At 38.2% G+C, this 22,311-nt stretch overlaps 1 protein-coding gene across 4 annotated transcripts in view; it reads right to left on the bottom strand.

The window, feature by feature from the left end:
- Nucleotides 1–22,311, bottom strand: part of LOC100798991 (polycomb group protein EMBRYONIC FLOWER 2) — a 46,839-nt gene that overhangs the window by 5,792 nt on the left and 18,736 nt on the right. For 2 of the 4 annotated variants that reach the window (XM_006588967.4, XM_003535142.5), the window contains 8 exons: nt 15,895–15,947; nt 15,753–15,806; nt 15,609–15,668; nt 14,910–14,956; nt 14,707–14,816; nt 11,538–11,667; nt 10,771–10,819; nt 3,016–3,099 (listed from right to left, as the gene is read on the bottom strand). In XM_006588967.4, coding sequence (XP_006589030.1) covers nt 3,016–3,099; nt 10,771–10,819; nt 11,538–11,667; nt 14,707–14,816; nt 14,910–14,956; nt 15,609–15,668; nt 15,753–15,806; nt 15,895–15,947 — 587 coding nt within the window. The remainder of the gene's footprint in view (nt 1–3,015; nt 3,100–10,770; nt 10,820–11,537; nt 11,668–14,706; nt 14,817–14,909; nt 14,957–15,608; nt 15,669–15,752; nt 15,807–15,894; nt 15,948–22,311) is intronic. The other 2 variants (XM_006588966.3, XM_014763116.3) reach the window with 2 other exon arrangements.

Genomic DNA, 22,311 nt, shown 5'->3' with positions numbered 1-22,311 from the left:
TAAGGAGGGAGACTGTAATTCGAGATTTTTTCATTTGATGATCAATGCTAGGCGCAGGTCTAATTGTTTGAATGGTGTGCTAATTGATGGAGTGTGGATCGAGGAACCAGCAATAGTCAAAGAAGAAGTAAGGAGGTTTTTTATGCAGCGGTTTCAAGAAAATGATCACGCAAGACCAACACCAGATGACATCCGTTTTCAGACCATTGACACCCAGCACAATGACATGTTGGTGGAGCGTTTTGGGGAGGAGGAGGTCAAAAGGGCGGTATGGAGTTGTGGTAGTGACAAAAGCCTGGGCCCAGATGGACTCAATTTTAAGTTCATCAAGCAATTTTGGGATATCATTAAATCTGATTTCCTAAGATTCCTTGATGAATTTCATGCCAATGGAGTTTTTCCTAGGGGTTTGAATGCTTCTTTCATAGCCTTAATCCCAAAGACAGTGGACCCACAATTGTTGAATGAGTACAGGCCTATATCACTGATAGGATGTACTTATAAGATACTTGCTAAGGTCCTGGCTAACAGAATGAAGAAGGTTATGCATCTCCTCATAAATGAACGACAGTTAGCATTCATAGAAGGCAGGCACATGCTTCATAGTGTGCTGATAGCAAATGAAGTGGTTGAGGAAGCCAAACGAGGTCAAAAGCCATGCATTATCTTCAAGGTCGATTATGAGAAGGCGTATGACTCAGTGTCTTGGGAGTTCCTGATCTATATGATGAGAAGAATGGATTTTTGTGCAAAATGGATACACTGGATTGCTGGATACCTAAAATCAGCATCGGTATCGATCTTGGTTAATGGAAGCCCTTCATCCGAGTTTATACCCCAAAGAGGGCTTAGGCAGGGAGATCCACTATCACCCATGCTTTTTAACATTGTAGCCGAAGGACTTAATGGTTTAATGACCAATGCTTTAGAGAAAAGGTTATTTAGGGGTTTCTTATCAGGCACGAATAAAGTGGAAATCAGTCTCCTACAGTACGCGGATGACACAATATTTTTTGGGGAGGCAACCATGGAGAATGTTAGAGGAATTAAAGCCATCTTAAGGGCCTTTGAGCTTGCATCGGGCCTAAAAATTAATTTTGCTAAGAGTAGCTGTGGGGCTTTTGGGGTGTCGGACCAGTGGATAATAGATGCAACCAGTTACCTTCACTGTAGCTTGATGTCCTTTCCTTTTACATACCTTGGCATCCCTATTGGGGCCAATCCGAGAAGATGTCAGACATGGGACCCTATCATTACTAAATGTGAGAGAAAATTAGCGGCTTGAAAACAAAGACATCTGTCTTTCGGGGGGAGAGTGATCCTTATAAATTCAATGCTGACATCCATTCCTATATATTTCTTTTCTTTTTTCAGGGTCCATAAAAAGGTGGAGAACAAGATAGTGCGACTACAGAGAAAATTCTTATGGGGGGGTGCATCTGAGCAAAACAAAATTGCTTGGATCAGATGGGAAAAGGTGTGCTTGCCCAAAGAAGATGGAGGATTGGGGGTTAAAGACATACGGTCTTTCAATACAGCTTTGTTGGGCAAATGGAAATGGAAGTTGTTTCAGAAACAGGGGGAATTGTGGGCTAGGGTAATTGAATCAAAGTATGGTGGATGGAGGAGTTTAAACGAAGCACCGAGAGCTAATAATGAGTCTATTTGGTGGAAGGACCTAAAGAATGTATCTCAACATCCACAACAGGGGAAGCTGTTGAATACTCTGATATCATGGAAGGTTGGACGCGGGGATAAATTCAAATTTTGGGAGGATAATTGGACAGGGGGAGACAATCGTTTACTAGAGAAATATCAAAGGATATCGGTTCAGCAAAACCAAATAATTCAGCATATGGGAGCATACAAAGAAACAGGATGGGAATGGGATTTCAAGTGGAGGAGACCACTATTTGACAATGAGATAGATCAGGCGGTTGCATTTATTCAAGAGGTGGAGGGGATCAGAATTCAGAATGACATTGATGACCAATGGGTGTGGGAGGCTGATCTTAGTGGAAGGTACTCGGTTAAGAGTGCTTACAGTGTGCTTAGACAGGATGTACTAGAGGAGGCCCCAGCTGAAGAGTTTAAGGAATTATGGAAGCTCAAAGTCCCATCTAAAGTGGCTATGTTTGCATGGAGGTTACTCAATGATAGGCTGCCAACCAAAGATAATTGGAGGAGGAAACAGGTTGAGCTGAATGATTATCTATGTCCTTTTTGCAGCAGCGTCGAGGAGAGCGCGAGTCATCTATTTTTTCACTGCAGCAAAGTACTTCCGCTTTGGTGGGAATCCTTGTCTTGGGTGAATATGGTGGCTGTCTTCCCACAACACCCAAGACAGCACTTTATCCAGCACATGCATCAATCGTATGAAGGCTTGATGGCGACTAGATGGAAATGGTGGTGGTTATCATTGACATGGTCCATTTGGAAGCACAGAAATAGCATTATTTTCTCTAGCAGCACCTTCAATGCAAATAAAATGATGGATGACGCAGTGTTTTTATTATGGACTTGGCTGAGACGACATTTAGAGAAGGGTTTTGTATCTCATTTGAATCAATGGTCTTCAAATATTAGAGAAGGCTTTCGATGTAATCGAGGATAGGAATCTAGACCACATACTTGTATTAGTTTTATTATGTGGTCCATTTTCTGATCATGATTAACTAAATGCTTCATACTAACTATATCAGAATTGTAATCTGTATTTTGTAGTTTTAGTACCTCTGGTACTCAACTAATTCAAATACAATATTTTGGCTGATAAAAAAAAAAAAAAAAACTCAGTATTTGAAGTTTGAACAAATTGGAAGTACAATCATGTCTGAAATAAGCCACAATTATTAAGCCATGCAGATAAGTTAAGGATAAGAAATCCTAGAAATCACTCTTAAGCTCCTTGCAGTGAATAGTTAATAGACAGCTCAGCAAGAATTTTGTTGTTCAGCAATAGTTACAATTAGATATTTTAGAAAATAAACAAAAATTCAAAATAACCAAGCATACCCTTCGATCTTCAAAATCGGCAACATCATCATCAACTTCATCTTCGCTATCTTTATCTGATACAACTTGTTCAATTGCCATTGGCTTCAAGCAAAGGAAAAAGAAAAATGAATAACAGATTTATTTGGCATATGATGTCAATAAAAATTAAATACAAAGAATCGAGTAATACTGGAAAAGAAACGTCGTTAAGAAACAACAAAATAACAGCAGAAAATGTTGTTCAGTCTTCAGGCCACCAAAATCTCTTAGAATTTGAGCTTAGAACCTATCTCAGCTCCAAAACACCGCATTGTAATGTGAGGATTGCCCAAGCCTTGTAAGCACTATCTAGGCCATATTTGTAGGCAATGTGGCCTAAACACACCCCCTCTAGGCTGCTGCAATTAAGGCAACCTCCAAAGAGGTCACAATTAAGGCAAGCTATGTCTTAGCATAGATACTGTTTTGATAATGGTTAATTCAGATTGATCACATTGTAACTAGAGTTAGCTTAGTTAGTTACAAGTTAGTTACTCTTGTAACCAACTATATAAACTATAATAGTCAACTCTTGGAAGCTAATTCTCATTCTATGCTAATCAGATTTTCCTCCAATTTCTTTTCTCTTTATCTTCCTCTGCAAGTTTTCTTTTCATCCATGGCAGACATGGATTCTGTGATAGTATCAGAGCACTTCTCTTGAAGAGCTCTGCTGCACACTCCTTATCCTTTTGTTCTTCTATATCTGTTCGATTTCTTCCTCTCACTATCTTTCATTATGAGTAGCGATCAGCAAGATCAGTCATTAAACATTCATAGACCATATTATCTTCATCTAGGAGAAAATCCTGCAACAGCACTGGTTTCTCCAGTTCTCGATTCTTCGAACTATAGTTCATGGAGTCGATCAATGCTAACAGCATTGAGTGCAAAAAACAAAGTTGAATTTGTTGATGGTTCAATTCAAGGATATGCATCGAATCATCCTCTTCATGCAGCTTGGAAAAGGACAAATAATATGGTGGTTTCTTGGATGGTCCATTCAGTTTCACCTTCAATCAGACAAAGCATTCTCTGGATGGATGATGCACGAGACATATGGAAGGATCTAAAGTCTAGATATTCACAAGGTGATTTGTTAAGAATCTCAGAATTGCAACAGGACATGGCATCTATCAGACAAGGTGATAAAACAATAATTGATTATTTTACAAGATTGCGTATTATTTGGGATGAATTAGAAAGTTATCAGCCTGATCCTTTTTGTACATGCAATCCAAAGTGCACATGTGATGCTCTTGTTAGTGTTGTGGAAAGAAAGAAGCAAGATCAAGTAATACAATTCCTTAGAGGATTGAATGATCAGTTCAGCACTATCAAATCCAATGTATTGATGATGGATCCTTTACCTGACATAGCTAAAGTCTTTTCTTATGCAGTTCAACAAGAAAGACAAATTAATAGCAATGATATGATAGGAAACAATAGCATGATCCATGTAGCCGACCCCACCTAGTGGGATAAGGCGTTGTTGTTGTTGTTGTTGTTGTTGATATGATAGGAAACAATAGCATGATCAATGCAGCAAGCACAAGTTCATCGAATTCAGGACTTTCATTTACTTATTGTGGCAAAGACAATCATACAGTTGATAGATGTTTCAGGAAAATGGTTTCCCTCAAAACTATGGTTCCAGAGGAGGAAAAAGTAATCATAGTGGCTTAGGTAGAGGAAATTCCAGTGGGAAAGGAAGCAAACTTTGTACATATTGTGGTTTCACTAACCTCACAGTTGATGAATATTACAGGAAGCATGGCTATCCTCCTCGACATAAATACCAAAAGTCTCAAAGCTCAAACATCAATAATATGAATGTGTTGAAAGAAGAGGGAGATGGTTCTGCTTTAGAACAAAATCAAGATGAACAGAATACTGAAATGAAGTTGACTCCTCAACAATATAAGGCTCTAATGGCCCTGCTGCAGCAACAGAGCTCAAGTCACAACAATTCACATGTGAATCAAATTAGTACAATCACTGGTTCCAGCAATGCACACAGAGGTAATGTCTTATCCATTACTTGTAGTGTAAGCAAGACAGGTTCAGATGAATGGATACTCGACTTAGGAGCCACTGATCATGTCACAGCTTTTCCTCATTTATTTTCTTCTTGTAAGAAAATAAATCCCATAATTGTTAAGCTTCCCACTGACCACACAGTCACTGCAACTCATGCCGGCACAGTGCAATTTTCTCAGTTTCTATACTTAGAGGATGTTCTATACATACCTAGCTTTTAGTTCAATTTGATCTCTATATCTAATCTAAGCTTCTTTCTTCATTGCCTTGCAAGCTAATTTTCATGAATGATAAATGTTTTATCCAGGATATGCAGAACCTGAAGAGGATTGGTACAGTTGATATGGTGGAAGGTCTTTATAGGCTGAAGATGCTTCCTCTCAAGGAGTATGCTCCTAGTTCTATCACAGCTTTTGTCTCTGCTACTTTTGTTCCTGCTGTTTCTACTAGTGTTTCATCTTTTTCATGTAATAAAATAGCTATAGACTTGTGGCACTTTAGGCTTGGCCATCCGCCATCTTCTGAAAGGATGTTATTGTTAAAACAATGTTACCCTCTTCTCACAACTGATAAACAGTTTGTATGTCATACTTGTCATCATTCAAAACAGAAAAAGCAGTCTTTTCCTTCTAGTATATCTCATTCTTCATGTGTTTTTGCCCTTATACATGCTGATATTTGGGGTCCTTGTAGTGTAACATCTTTAAATGGTTACAAATATTTTCTCACTATAGTAGATGATCATTCGAGATTTGTTTGGATTTTTCTTATGCACTCAAAGGCTGAAACACAAACACACTTAAAGAAATTTGTTGCCATGGTTGAGAGACAGTTTGATACAAAGGTGAAAATGATTAGATCAGATAATGGATCCGAATTCATTCTAAGACAATTCTATGATGAAACTGAAATTATACACTAAATTTCCTGTGTTTAAACTCCTCAACAGAATGGCATTGTAGGAAGAAAGCATCAACACTTGCTTAATGTTACTAGATCCTTGTTGTTTCAATCTAATTTACCTTCCATTTTTTGGTCTTATGCTTTAATACACTGCTGTTTTTATTAACTGCATACCTACTCCCTTTCTTGGTAACAAAACACCCTGTGAGAAACTCTATGGAACCCCCTATGATAGTACTTCTTTAAGAGTGTTTGGTTGTCTATGCTTCACTAGTACTCTAACTACCAACAGAAAGAAGTTTGATCCAAGAGCTGCTACTTCTGTTTTTCTGGGATTTAAGCCAAGCACAAAAGGATATGCCACCCTTGACCTTAAGACCAGGGCCATTTCGGTCTCTAGAAATGTCATTTTTTATGAAGATTGATTTCCTTTCACTGTCCAAAATAAACCTGATCCCATTACTGTCTTACCTGTGTCACCTTCTTCCCTTAATACTATCATTGATCAGTTTGGAGACTTTCCCTCAGAATCAACAACTGATCATCATATTACTGAACCTACTACCACTGCTTTTGATCCTGATACTTCACAAAGAGACACTCAGACACTTAGAAGGTCAATGAGACAGATACAAAGGCCAAGCAAGTATAAAAGATACCTACTCCCTTTCTTGGTAACAAAACACCCTATGAGATACTCTATGGAACCCCCTATGATAGTACTTCTTTAAGAGTGTTTGGTTGTCTATACTTCACTGGTACTCTAACTACCAACAGAAAGAAGTTTGATCCAAGAGCTGCTACTTCTGTTTTTCTGGGATTTAAGCCAAGCACAAAAGGATATGCCACCCTTGACCTTAAGACCAGGGCCATTTCGGTTTCTAGAATTGTCATTTTTTATGAAGATTGATTTCCTTTCACTGTCCAAAATAAACCTGATCCCATTACTGTCTTACCTGTGTCACCTTCTTCCCTTAATACTATCATTGATCAGTTTGGTGACTTTCCGTCAGAATCAACAACTGATCATCATATTACTGAACCTACTACCACTGCTTTTGATCCTGATACTTCACAAAGAGACACTTAGACACTTAGAAGGCCAATGAGACAGAGACAAAGGCCAAGCAAGTATAAAAGACTTTCACATCACATATCCATCATCAATTGTTGCCAATCTCTCTACAGGTACTACTCTTTATCCTCTCTGTTCTGTTCTTTCTTATAACAGACTATCTACTTCCTATCAAAAGGTTATCTTGTTTGTTACACAACAAGTTGAACCTCAATCATACAGTGTAGCCTCTAAAGATCCTAACTGGATTGAAGCTATGAATGCAAAGATTAAAGCATTAGAGGTTAATAATACTTGGTTCCTTACTGATCTACCATAGCATAAGACTGCCATTGGATGTGAATGGGTCTACAAAATCAAGCACATGTCTGATGGTTCCATAGAAAGATATAAAGCAAGGCTGGTAGCCAAAGGCTACACTCAAATAGAGGGCCAGGACTATTTGGATACTTATTCTCTAGTGGCCAAGTTGACCATTGTCAGGCTTTTATTGGCTCTAGCTGCTGTAAATCAATGGTATCTGAAACAACTACATGTAAACAATGCCTTTCTACATGGTGATTTGAATGAGGTGTATATGGTTCTTCCTCCAAGTATGCAGTCAGATAAGCCAGGACAAGTTTGTAAACTTCAAAGATCTTTATATGGTCTGAAGCAAGCAAGTAGGCAATGGTATGCCAGATTGTCTTCCTTTCTAATCTCACATGGGTACAATCAGTGTACATCTGATTATTCCTTGTTTCTTAAGCATGAATCCAAGTCCATTACTGCTCTACTGGTTTATTTCCATGACATTGTTTTGTCTGGTAATGATTTGATTGAAATAAAAAATATTACACAATTGTTAGACAGTGCTTTCAAAATAATGGATCTAGGTGATTTGAAGTTTTTTCTACACTTTGAAGTAGCTAGAACTCCTGCTGGCATCAATCTCTGTCAGAAGAAATATGCTCTGGACATCCTCAATGACACTGGCAAGCTTGGTTCTAAACCAGTGTCTACTCCCTCTGATTGTACAACTAGGCTCCATCAGCTTTCAGGCTCCTCTCTTTAAGCAGAGGATGCTTCTTCTTACAGGAGATTAATTGGCAGACTGATTTATCTGACTAACACAAGACCAGATATCACTTATGTTGTGCAACATTTAAGTCAGTTTGTTGTTGAACCTACCTCAGCTCATCAACAAGCTGCTTTCAGGATTCTTCGATATATCAAAGGGTCCCCAGGTGCAGGGATTTTTCTTTCTGCTGATAGCAACATTCATCTGAAAGGATTTAGTGATTCAGATTGGGCTGGTTGTATTGACACAAGAAGCTGAAAGGATTTAGTGATTCAGATTGGGCTGGTTGTATTGATACAAGAAGATCTATTACTGGTTATGCAATATATCTTGGTGATTCTTTGATTTCTTGAAAGTCTAAGAAACAGACTACTGTATCTAGAAGCTCCTCAAAGGCTGAGTATAGAGCATTAGCTAGTGCCACTTGTGAGCTACAATGGCTTACTTTCCTACTTGAAGAGTTCAAACATCAACCTGCTGTTTTGCATTGTGATAATCGATCTGCTCTTCACATAGCTGCAAATCCAGTTTTTCATGAGAAAAAAGCACATCGTGATAGATTGTCATCTAGTTCGGGAAAAGATGTAGAAAGGAATTGTGAAATTGCTTCCTGTCACCTCTGCTAATCAGCTTGCAGGCATATATACTAAGGCTCTGCTGCCTGGTTCTTTTCAATTTTTGTATTCCAAGCTAGAAATAGCTAGAGGGGGGATCTAAGCATAGATACTGTTTTGATCACGGTTAATTCAGATTGATTACATTGTAACTAGAGTTAGCTTAGTTAGTTCAGTTAGTTACTCTTGTAACTAACTATATAAACTATAACAGTCAACTCTCTTGGAAGATAATTCTATACACAGATAGTTCAATAGAGCTCATAGCTTCACTGCACAAACAGATTGTTGTTATGTTGTATTAATATCAGAACAAAAATCACTTTCATCAGACAAAAATACATTTCACAAATTCAACCACTACAGAAATGAAAACCTTCAAATTTATTATTCTAATGGACAATGTCAAGTGAAGATGAGTCTTAGAAAATAAATAAAAAAATAAAAAAAGCTAACCAAAATTTTAAGAATTTGAAATCTTAAATCACATCTACTGCCCAACTGATGTTTAGTGGATCAAACAGTTTCTACACACTCAACATTTTCCTATTGCTCTGTTCATGGTTGTTTTATGAGAATTTTTTTACTATTTTGGAAAGAAATATGAGAATTTTGCTACATATCTAAGTCAACTTGACTTTCTGTTTTCTTTCAAATTTTCTATTTTAGAGGATATCATATCTAATTGCAATTCGGCAATACCTCCATCTTGGGAAGGTGTTCATAAATATCAGAATCATTTTGGGGATCCACCAACTTCTCCAAAATGGATGATGGCATTGCAATCGCAGGATTTCCTTTTTTGACCGATCTCCTTCTCCCCATGTGAACTTGGGAACCTTGTTTCTCCATCTTGGGAAGGAGCTCATAAATATCTGAGTCATTTTGGGAATCGACCAACTTCTCCAACATGGATGTCGTTGCAACAGCAGGATTTCGTTTTCTGACCGATCTCCTTCTCCCCATGTGAATTTGTGAACCTGGTTTCTCCAGTGGGACAACAGCATTGGACGAGCAGTTGATCTTTTCCATTACCTTTTGCTTCTTGGAAGAACCCATCGATTTTCCTAAAGCAACTGCAACCCTCTTCTTGGATTTGCGTTTAAGGCTCACACAGTTCTCTTTGTCAACCAAGGGAAGTTGGAATTTAATTAATTTGGTAATCCCATAGTAGGGACAGCAATTGGACCCAAACTCGAGGGACACTAGAAAAAAAGACCCACATGGGGAGTGGAATTACCCTTTAAATGAGTTTGGGAATAGGAAAATATTTACCCATAAAATTTTATGGTAATCAATGCAGTTTCGGGTACTTCAATGTCCAACCTACCCCATACCCATACATTATTAAATATATTAGGTTTAAATTAAAAGAACTCTAATTACACCTATATCTGTCATAATGTGCACTCAACTCATAAATTATCTTAATGTTTAATTCTCTCATCTCAAAATTGAAAACCCAAAGTCTCCTTCACAACCATCTTCATCTTAAAGGAGCAATTATCAATTGTTCTTCAAGGACCATCTTCAGCTTCAAGTGCAGGTAATGCTTTTGGGTCTGACTATTTAGGTAACCATAGGGTACCGGCATGGAACTAAATTGCTACCCTCACAAGTATAGGTCTGAATATGGGTATTGTTTTAAAACACAAGTTTGGGTAGGATATACTTCACGATAACAATTAAAACAGCACAAGAGTAAACTCCTACTTCCATCCGCTAAAGGTACAAACAGCTGTTGAATTTAAAGGGGGAGATTTACATGGAATTTCTTGAGACTAGGCCAAGAGTAAATGGGGGCACATAGGGATGAGGAGCCCACCTTTTAAAATATTAATTAAGATTATGAATGCACTTGACCAATTCATTAAAAGAAACAACTGATTTCAAAACATTTGAGGTGCCAAACTAAGAAGTGTCGGATCATAAACTCCCGCTTCTAAACTAAACCAATATTCTGCAGCAATTAACAGAACAAGAAACAGTAAAGAAAAACATAAAAGGGAAAAAAATACTATAAAAATACGGGTATGCTTCACCTGAGCTTTGTGCGAATGAAAAAATTGGCGCTTCCTCAAGAGGGTACTGCTGAAATGTTTTCAATATAATTTGTCAGTGATGTGTCCATTAACATTACATATAGCAAAAATGATAATCACAAGTAGAAACGGATATTTGATAATTTACTCCAACACTACCATGCAGGAATGAAAGTTGATAAATCACAAGTAGATTTCAAGAAAGTCTCACTCATCTCTGAACCAGTCCAGGAATCACATATGAAAAACAATTTGATACCATATTAACATGTTGACTATTTGTAATGACATAAACTACCTTCAACCTACAAATGTTGCTGTTGTAGTAGTAAAGTAGAAAGTCAAGCTCTTGCTAATTAATTGACACAATACATATATACCCAAATAAACAAATTATAAACCAGTCACATATAATAAGCATCCCAAATGTAACATTTTCACAAGCTAAACCAACCTATCAATTTGATATATCATTCAGTAGATCAAAATAATTCTAAAATTGAACAAGAAATTTATATTCAAACATTGAACATCATTGGTCTATTAAGTTTACATCTGTATGTCAGACTAATATGTTAGTAATTACCGCTTGAAAAATATTATTAAAATTTGCAAGATGAAATATTTTTGTTTGGAAGGCTTGCATTTCAGGAGCATTTTAGCATTGTAATCACGAGAGACCCCTAGTAATCATGAATCAAAATATTTCGTAATGTAATAGACCCTTTTGTTTTCCAAGGATAGAGAAACAAGTCTATAGGACATACTTTCGTGGGTCAGGACGCTCAATTGACAACTTCCTTGTCTTGGCAAACTGAAGCACTGCTTGATCACAGTCAGACATTGATGGGACAGAGTCTCGGTCAGGATGTGATCGAATAATTGTGGCAGAAATCCCTGCAATGTCATAGCAGCATGTAACATATTCCTAAGTCAAGCAGCACTATTGCAACATTTGGAGCAAGAACCCCAACTCAAAAGAAATATTAACAATTAAGACCATGAGCATATAAGGAAAATCAATTAACAAAAACATGAAAAACAGAACCTTATTGTGAAAGTTTGAGTCAAGATTAGTTAAACTGGGATTCTTTATTCCATGTGTTGCAAAGGTTAATTTTAATTTACACACTGATTAATTTTTTAACTTGTTAAATAAATATTTTACAGGAATAAGTTTGAACTGATTTTTTATGTTTAAAAAAATTAAAATGAAAATATTCTTAATTCTTTAAATAGAAATTTTATTTATATTTAAATACAAAAAAAACAATACAAACATACTTAATTTTATCAAAATTTTACAAATAAATAAATCATCACATTTGTTAGTATTTTTAACTTATAAATATAATTTAATAGTTGCATGTAAATAGTGTAAAGAGTAAAAAAAAAAGAAGAAAACGTCATTTAAAATTATTTTTAACATATTACAACAACTCTTTTTATGATATAAAAGATTCAAATTATTTTTATTCTATGTAGTTTTATTTTATGATTTTATTATGAATATTATTCAATATTACTTATGGTTCGATAACTTCTATTAAATTTTCATAATAAACAGTGACATTTAATTTTTTAAAAGTATTATTTTAAGTACTAATTAATAATTAGCATTTTTATTAAGTAACTTTCATACTTAATATTTTAATATAATATTTTATAGTTAACATTAAACATATCAAATTCATTTTCTTAATTAATAATTAATAATTAAACTCCACCTATGGTATCATAGCCAATCCCAAGCTCAAGCAAAGGAGGGTTTTTGTGTTAGGCCCTTGGCAGCCAACAAAAGGAGCTAGACAAAGAACAGCATGGGTATTAGTGGACAAGGATTGGAAAGAAAGTGTGGTGGATGTAAAACAGATTGGGGACAAAATGTTAGCTTTAAAATTAATTATTACACGGGAGACCATCAATGTTATTAGTGCTTATGTACCACAAGTAGGATCGGAAGAATTTCTACAATAATGTTTTGGGAATATTTGGAGGGATTTTAATGAATGCCTTAGTTGATGTGTGACTTATATGTTTCATATAATACAATAGAGAGAATGAAATTGTTGGATATTAATAGAAAATGTGAAAGGTCCTATCCTGTGATTCAAACATGCTACCTAAAGCTAAATGATCAGATGGAAGCCACTGCACCAGAAATGGCTGTTTCTAACATTCAGTGCAAAATGATCTATACATTACCTAGCGAATCATATCTATTTAAGTTAGCATTTATATGTTTATTAATAAATATTTATGTAATTTATATTTATTCATTAGTTTAACATATTATTAGTTTTTTATTTTACACACATATAATATGTTTCTTTTATATTAATTTGAAGTTTAACTTAAATTTCTCATAATTTCATATTAATTTATTACATGATATTAATAATAGATGTTTAATTATTACTAGTTCGAACACGGACCAACAACTGTTAGACCAATGAACTGTGGACTAGTGCCTTTACTGATACAATGAATAGTGAACACTGTATCTTTACTTATTCAATAATTAGTCTGATTTTAAAAACATTGGCCTCTACCTAAAACACTAATTTCAAAATATGAGCGAACAACTATTATTAATAAATCAGAATATTATATTCTAATTTTCAACACTCCCCCTCAAGCTGAAGCTTACTGAGCTCTCAGGTTGTTACAAGAAAATAATTTATTCCCAACAAATAAATAAAAACAGAAAAAAAAAAATTGGGCTCCATCAAAAACAATAGTTTGAAAAGCAACTCAGAAATGTTGGAGAAGCTGGAAAAATGGCTAAAAAAATATCTTTGCCAAATAACTGGAATGACCATCAGCGAGAGAAAATTCATGGCAAGCAAAGCAATGTCCATTCTTCTCGAAACCACATTTGGAATCTTCAAACCAACAATGTAGGAGACCCAAATCATTTAAACTTGAAACTAAGTCTACTGCTTCTGGGACAAGACTAATGCATCTAGGACATAGTCGGGACTAGGACATAGCCGGGGACTAGTGCAACTATGACATAGCTGGGGCCAGTGCATCTGGAACAAAGGCAGGGGCAATGGAAGCCATTGTCGAACTTGAAAACAAGGGCAAAACAATGACCAAACAACGTGAACTAAAATAAGGTACGGCAAAGGAAAGAATCTCAGAATGGCCCAAAATAAGGTGAGGCACTTTGTGCGCCTCGGTCCGGTGAGTCTGTCGCTAGAAATGGCAGCCGAAAAGTTGGTCGGATGCACTGCCAAGAAGCACCAACACAAGGTGTTGTTTGGCGCTTGAAAAAACACGCACGTGGATGGGAGGCCAGGACAATAACTTCTAGGATAGGTAGACCGGAATATTTTGATCCTAATGATGGTGGCCTCGAGGAGTTATAAGGTTGGTTGGGTAAAAGGAGAAGGGAGGAAAGGAAAGGTTGCGGGTTCAATTCCCCCCTGACAAAAAACTAACAATTGCCGATAAAAAAATGGTGGCCTCGCCAAAAAACCCGTTGGCGAGATGCCGGCAGCTAGTGGCAGTGGGCGGCAGTCAGAAAATCCACCAAAAAGCAAAATTAAGTCAGCAGAAGAAAGACGAAGAACAGAAGGGTCCACCAGGGACTGTGAAGCATGATTTTCATGATACCTCTGTCAAGCTCTGGATATCATGTTAAAATAGGAGAGTCAGGGTAATTGACTGAAACCTGTGTGTGAATCAATACACAGCAGATGCGTGTTTATGTAGGTTAATTACATCAATTATACATAAATAGAGGATATTTTGTTTCCTCTAAATAAAAACTATGTACCTATAAACCACTATTATTAATAAATCAGAATATTATATTATGATTTTCAACAGCTAAAAACTATATACATTTGCCCCTTCTACAAGTTTTTAAGAGAATTATTGGATTGACTTAAATAGTTGATATTGTTGCAAAAGCTAGTAGCTACATACCATCATCCTTCTCCAACATATCAGTCTCTCCTGCAGGAAAGGAAGACTCTAAGCCCACTGCATTTTTCGAAGATTGATCCTTTGATGTCCTACGCTTTAGAGGCTTTCCACTGCATATAGACATGGTATCACAACTGAATCTCATAGCATGTTATAAAAGCATCTGGAGCCAACAAAAGTTTAAAAGAAATAATATAGCTTACCAAAAGAAAAATGTTTGCACTCTTGGATCAACATCATCAGAAACAATCTGGACAAAAAGATAATATTTGTGATCATAGAGTCCTCTTGAACTTAAAGAGGAATTGTAGTACGTAGCAATAAGACTGGCAGTGCACTATGTTAGCAAATGTTGAGATGCATGCATGTAAATGCAAGATAAATCTAGACATGAAGGTATCTAGAAGAAATTTGGTGTAGCAATTTTATAAGAGAAGATGACAGAAATCTAAAGTGGTTTTGTCACGTGAAGGGAAGACTCAAGGTAATCCTGGTGCAAAAAGTGAATTAAATAAATATAGACCAATTATAAGCGGTAGCGGAAGACCAAAGAATACTAGGAAAAATCATTTAGAAAAGACCTTCCACCAAATGGATTAATAGAAATTTAGTATTTTTTATAAAGCTTAAAGCTGTCATTGATCTACATTGCTAAGCCCAAACGAAAGTTGGTGTGTCAAAAATATGAAAATGAATAAAAAAAGGTGAAGGAGAAATTTAAATAGGGACAAAAATCATATAATCAATAAAGTTCAAGAACAAATTAGCGATCCCAAACGAAAGACAAATCTTCCCCAACATCTAGAGTTGCAAATAGACAAAGTATAACTAATAACTAATTAGATTTAATTAAATATATTCACATTTACAGACACATTTTTCATAGACACAAATATCCTCACCTCCGATCTCGAGATATCATTTTTTACAGACACATTTACAGCATGACATTCATCTGATACCTGAAAAATTATTTGTACTTACTATTGATGGTTCAATACAGCTCAGTGAATAGAATGCCAGCAACAGATTTAAAGAGTACTGACCCAAAATTCAAAGTTGAAGAGATCATGTGACGATGACAAATGACATCTTAGACCCTAAAATAGGTCATGTCAGAAGCAATAGAAACAGGTTTCAACATCAAATCGAAAAAGTATTAATTTAAAAGGAGAAAGTAGTTTTAACCTTAAAACAAGCGCATTTAACCAAACAGAATGGACAAGTGAAATCTTTGGTGACTGCAATCAAAGGTTTCCATTACTAGATATGTTATGTGCCAAGAAACATTATATTGACAATAAGGAAAGATAACATTGTAAGATACAATAATCCATAAACATTCAAAACTAGGCACATGTCAGTAAGTAGGACCCACAATTAATCACATCCAATTGATAGATGTAATATGATACAAAACCATAACCTATACTAATATTTATACTAATAATTTGTTAAGTACGAATACTACTAGTATAAGCCCACTAACAAGAGTAATAAATAGTTTTATGGCACAACAGAGGAAATATGTAATTCCCAACAAGAAAAGTCTCGTTTACAATGCCTATGTAGAGATTGGTAAAAAAAAATGGATAGAGAGAGAGTGAGTAGAGAGAGAGTGAGAAGAGAGAGAGTGAGACGAGAGAGAAACACTGGGTGGGGGAGAGAAACACTGAGTGGTAAGAGAATTTGGCAAGAGAGGGTGAGTTTCGGGGCGGCATCTCGACGGAGTTATGCCGGAAACACAGGTAGAGCTAAGCTGAATCACACGGTGACTAACTGGAGAGATCATAAGGACATTACGTCCTTATATTTCTCCCGTTTCGCTGACGACATAACAGAGAAAGAACTCTGGTACCACTTCAAGAAATGGGGGGATGTTCGGGAGATTTTCATCCCGAAAAGAAGAAACCGTGCGGGGAGAAGATATGGCTTTGTTAGGTTCAAAGGGGTACAACATATCCCTTATTTGGTGAGGCAGTTGGACAACATTGTTATAGGAGGATTGAAACTGTTCGTCAACCTCCCAAAGTACGGTAGGGAGGCACAGCGGGAGGCAGAGGGAACCATCCAAACAAGGCCGTCCACCATCAGAAGGCAAGGAGAAGTGGTCAGTAACCGCCACACGAAGCCAACTTCATATGCAGATGCTTTGACAAGAAGCATTAGTCATGTCGGACATCAGCAAACTTCTATCACCCCCTCTAACTATAAAACCTCCTCACCTGTGGTTCACATAGAAGTACAACCAGAAGACACTTTATGGTTAAAGGAAGCATGGGTAGGGCGCCTCAAAAACCCAGCTCTATATGAACGAGTGGAGGACGAACTCCTGTGGGAGGCTGGAATGGAAGCAATGCCTAGATATCTGGGCGATGACCAAGTCCTCTTGCTGGGTATCTCTGAGAATGAAGCTCACCAGCTTATCAAGGGAGGCAGAGTAGGAGGAGTAACGTTATTCTCCTCCATTGAAAGATGGTCTCCAAGTCTGCGAGTGGGCTGTCGGCTTACATGGATTCAGTGTTGGGGGATTCCTGTCCAGGCATGGAACCCAAAACACATGAACCAAATTGTAGCCGTTATAGGAGAGTTGGTAGACTTAGACGACACAGTGGAGGAGAAGAGAAGGATGGATAGAGCGCGGATTCTCATCAGGACTCAATGGCGTCCTCTAATTCAACATTCGGTGGAGGTGATGATCGAAGACGACAAATTCTTGGTCCACATTGTCAAGGAGGGTTGCGGCGGCCATGCTGACTGTCTTCGGAGAAGAAGGAATATCGGAGGGTCATCGGAGGAGATAAACTCCGATGACAGCTTTCTGGATAATTCCTCTCACATCAACTGGGGCCCAGTTGATAACGATCTCGATCTCCCGGAGCTGGAATCTTGCAGCGACCTTCACGGAGTCGCCTCTCAGATCCCCGCCGGCGACGAAGACCAGGGGAGGCCACCTCCAGATCGCCCGTCGGCATCGGAATCTTGTTCCGCGCGCCACGGCGTCGACGTGCTGCCTTCGTCCGGTGCCGAAGTCCAGCGGACAGTTCTTTTATCCTTTGGGCATAACGATGGTCGTGACCCACTGGATAATAACCTTCGGTCCTCTGCTGATAACGGGCCAACATCACCGCATGGACAGAATTTGAATTTGTCTGCACAGGTTAGGGAGACAAAAAGGGGGGTGAGGCAAGGGGTCAGCCTAGGTGACAGGGAAGCAGAGTCACAGGAGTATCATCAAAATAGCAAGGGAGGTAACGGGAGGTCTAGAGGTGCGGTTCATTGTCAAAAGGAGCCTATGCTAGAAGAAAGGCACGTGCTCCTGGCTGATATAGAAGAGAGGAACGTGGACACCAGTGGTAATTTTCACGGAAATGAGCTGGAGGGGCATTTAGTTGAAACAACACCACGTATAACTCATAATGGAGAGCATAGTTCCAATTATACCCCTAAAGCAATAAATTCTATGTTGGGCCTTAACCCACTAGCAGGGCTGGGTGAGAATTCTTGGCAAGTATACTCCAGGAAGAGGAGGTACCAAAAGAAACCAGATATGGGCCTTCTCCCCTCTAATTCAAAAACTTCAACACCCGAAGGAGTCACACAACAGCAAAATACAGTCATTTCCACACAGCTAAGGGAACTGCACCACAACATCCAGGATCAAACCCTGCAACAACAGATCATAAATACAGCAACAGAAGCAATACCAGACTCGGATTATGATAGTGAGGCAAGTCAATTATGGAGTGTGGCCAAACAATTGGGCCTCACGGGAGAGGGAAGCAAGGAGGCAATTATTAAGAAATTTCAGCAAATGGAGGATAGAGATAGAGCAGAAGCAAACAGAAGGGCTGATAACAATAGGAATCAATGAAGTTAATTTCCTACAATGTTAGAGGCCTTGGGAGGGGTGTTAAGTGGGGAGCAATTAGAAGAATGATCAAGCAGGAGGCCGTGGATTTAATTTGCCTTCAAGAGACAAAGAAAGAAATGATTGATAAACCTATGTGTCAGGCTTTGTGGGGTCATGGTGATGTTAATTGGGAAATGATACCAGCTACCAATTCTGCAGGTGGCATTCTGTGCTTATGGAGTGATAAGTCTTTTAGGTTGCAAAGGAAGGTTGCTGGAAATGGGTTTATTTTAATGGTTGGGGAGTGGATTCCAGAAGCTCAAATGATAACTCTAGTGACTATTTATTCTCCTTGTGACATTCACAATAAAAGAATGTTGTGGGATGCAGTAAAGCAGCTAAGACAGTCTATGGAGGGGGTTTGTGGTGTATTATGGGTGATTTTAACTCCATTAGGGGCCCTAATGAAAGGTTCTCCAATGTCCAAAACGTGCATGAGGATAGTTGTACCAGAGAATTTAATCAGTGGATTGATGATTTAGAGGTTTTGGAGGTTCCTTGGCTGGGCAGGAATTTTACTTGGTATAGGCCTAACGGTGCATCTAGGAGCAGACTTGACAGGTTTCTAGTCTCCCATGATTGGCTAGCAAGATGGCCCAGCAGCTCTCAAGCCACACTTCCTCGGAATTTCTCAGATCATTGCCCAATTGTTCTACGTTCTAAGGAGATTGATTGGGGCCCAAAACCTTTTCGTATTTTGGACTGCTGGCTTAATGATAAATCTTTCAAGGAAGCTGTTCATCATAGCTGGACATCCTTTCAACAGCCTGGTTGGGGTGGATATATCCTCAAACAAAAATTTAAGAACCTAAAGCATAGCTTGAAGGCTTGGAATAGGCAGCATTTTGGAGATACTCTAACAAAGGTTAAAAAGATTGAGGCTGATCTAAACAAGCTGGAGGAAGATTCAATCCAAAGGCAGCTATCCCCACATGAACAGCAGCAAAGAAAACAACTGCAGGAGGATCTTTGGGCTGCAGCCCATGCTCATGAGTCTTTGTTGAGACAAAAATCTAGGTCAAGGTGGATCAAAGAGGGTGATTGCAACTCTCGGTTTTTTCATATGATGATAAATGCCAACCGCAAGTTCAATTCTTTAAAAGGTGTTATGGTGGACGGAGTATGGACAGCTGAACCTCTTTTGGTGAAGGAGGAAGTTAGGTCTTTCTTTTCGCAAAGGTTTATTGAACCAGACCTTCATAGACCCACGCTAGATGGAATTCCTTTTCAAACCATTTCTCAACAGCAAAACAGTGAGCTGGTGGCACCTTTTTTGGAGGAGGAAGTGAGGGGAGCAATTTGGGATTGTGGTAGTGACAAGAGCCCTGGGCCTGATGGGATCAACTTTAAGTTCATTAAGAATTTTTGGCAGCTAATCAAGTCTGATATCCTCCGGTTTCTAGATGAATTTTATGCTAACGGAGTTTTTCCTAGGGGTTGCAATGCTTCCTTCTTAGCTTTAATTCCAAAGGTAGCTGACCCACAGTTTTTGGATGATTACAGACCTATATCTCTTATAGGAAGTATGTATAAGATTGTAGCGAAGCTATTAGCTAAGAGAATGAAGAGGGTGCTGCGAACCATCATTAATGAAGCCCAATCAGCTTTCATTGAAGGAAGACACCTTCTTCAGAGTGTCCTCATAGCTAATGAAGTGATTGATGAAGCTAAAAGGAGTCATAAATCCTGCCTTGTTTTCAAAGTTGATTATGAAAAGGCTTATGACTCGGTGTCGTGGAATTTTTTGCTTTACATGTTGAAAAGGACTGGTTTTAGTGCTAAATGGATCAGCTGGATGGAAGGGTGTTTGAAATCAGCCTCTATTTCAGTCTTGGTAAATGGCAGCCCTACAGCGGAGTTTATACCTCAAAGGGGTCTTAGACAAGGGGACCCTCTAGCTCCATTTTTATTTAACATAGTAGCTGAGGCTTTGAATGGTTTGATGAGGTCAGCGTTAGGAGCAAATTTGTACAAAGGATTCAATATTGCAAGCAGTGAAGTCAGTATCAGCTTATTGCAATACGCGGATGATACGATCTTTTTTGGAGAGGCTACTTTGGAAAATGTACAAGTTCTCAAAGCTATCCTAAGAACTTTCGAAGTGGTTTCTGGTTTAAAAATTAATTTTGCTAAGAGTTCTTTTGGTGCTTTTGGTAAGGATGATCAGTGGAGGCAAATGGCAGCTAACTATCTCAATTGCAGTCAGCTAGCTCTTCCTTTTGTTTACCTTGGCATACCCATAGGGGCCAACCCGAGGCGAGCTCATGTTTGGGAACCTATTATCCAAAAATTTGAGAGGAGATTAGCTAGGTGGAAGCAGAGATATATCTCTTTTGGGGGGAGAGTGGTTCTTATCCAATCAGTTCTTCTCTTCCTATTTATTATCTTTCTTTTTTCAGGGCTCCACAATTGGTTATCAACAAGTTAATCAAAATCCAGCGCAGCTTTCTTTGGGGAGGAGGTCATGATACCAAAAAGATTGCATGGATATCATGGGAGACAGTTTGCTTACCTAAAGACAAAGGAGGTTTAGGCATTAAAGACATCCGTACGTTTAATTTGGCCCTCCTCGGTAAATGGATGTGGAATCTCATGCACCAGCAAGGGGCTCTTTGGGTTGCAGTTTTGGTAGCTAAATATGGGGGCTGGAGAGGCCTAACTGAAGAAGGAATTTCAAGTTTTCATTCAATCTGATGGAGGGATTTAAAAAGAGTTATCCATCAGTCCCATAATGGCAAGACTCTTCATCAGCAAATTAATTGGAAGGTAGAAGCTGGGGATAAGGTAAGATTTTGGGAGGACAAGTGGATTAATCATGATCAATCTTTAGCTGAGAAGTACCCTCGGTTATATTTGAATTCTGCTCATCAACACCAGCTGATTGCTTTCTTGGGGAAGCATAATAACTTTGGGTGGGAATGGAACTTTAGTTGGAGAAGACAGCTGTTTGATAGTGAAATCGATTTAGCCATCTCTTTTCTCTCAGAAGTTGAAGGTAAATCCATTCAGAATTTTGGTTCAGATACTTGGTTTTGGGCAGCAGATGTGTCGGGTATTTACTCTACCCGTAGTGCTTACTCATCGTTTTGGGAGGAGGTAGCTGTTGACAACCTTCATGATTGTTATGAGGACCTTTGGAAGATCAAGATCCCAAGTAAAATTGGGGTGTTTGCTTGGAGGATGCTGTGGGACAGATTACCCACAAAATCTAATTTAAGGGCTAGGCAAGTGCAGATTCCGGATATGACTTGCCCCTTCTGCAGTAGAGAGGAGGAGAATGCCTCTCATATTTTTATCCACTGCATTAAGATCCAACCTATATGGTGGGAAACAATGTCTTGGATAAACTTGAAAGGAGCTCATCCTTGGAGCATAAAAGATCATTTTATGCAGTATTCTTCCTTGCAGGTAGTTGGAATCAGACCTAGGAGGTGGCAGTGGTGGTGGTTGGCGGTTACTTGGTCCATTTGGCAGCTTAGAAATAGAATTCTTTTCTCAAATGCAACTTTTGATGGAAACAAATTGGTTGAAGACGCGACTTTTCTAATTTGGACTTGGCTTCATAATTTGGAGAAGGACTTTTCATTGCATTTTAATCAGTGGTCGAGTAATTTAAGACAGGGTTTTTTGCAGTAGTAGGGTTTTCAGCTTTGTTAATACATGTGTATTTTTTCCATAATTTGGTTCCAAAT

The sequence above is a fragment of the Glycine max genome, chromosome 10, assembly GCF_000004515.6.
Source record: "Glycine max cultivar Williams 82 chromosome 10, Glycine_max_v4.0, whole genome shotgun sequence".
Classification (NCBI taxonomy): Eukaryota; Viridiplantae; Streptophyta; class Magnoliopsida; order Fabales; family Fabaceae; genus Glycine; species Glycine max.
This window is presented reverse-complemented; position numbering and strand designations above follow the sequence as displayed.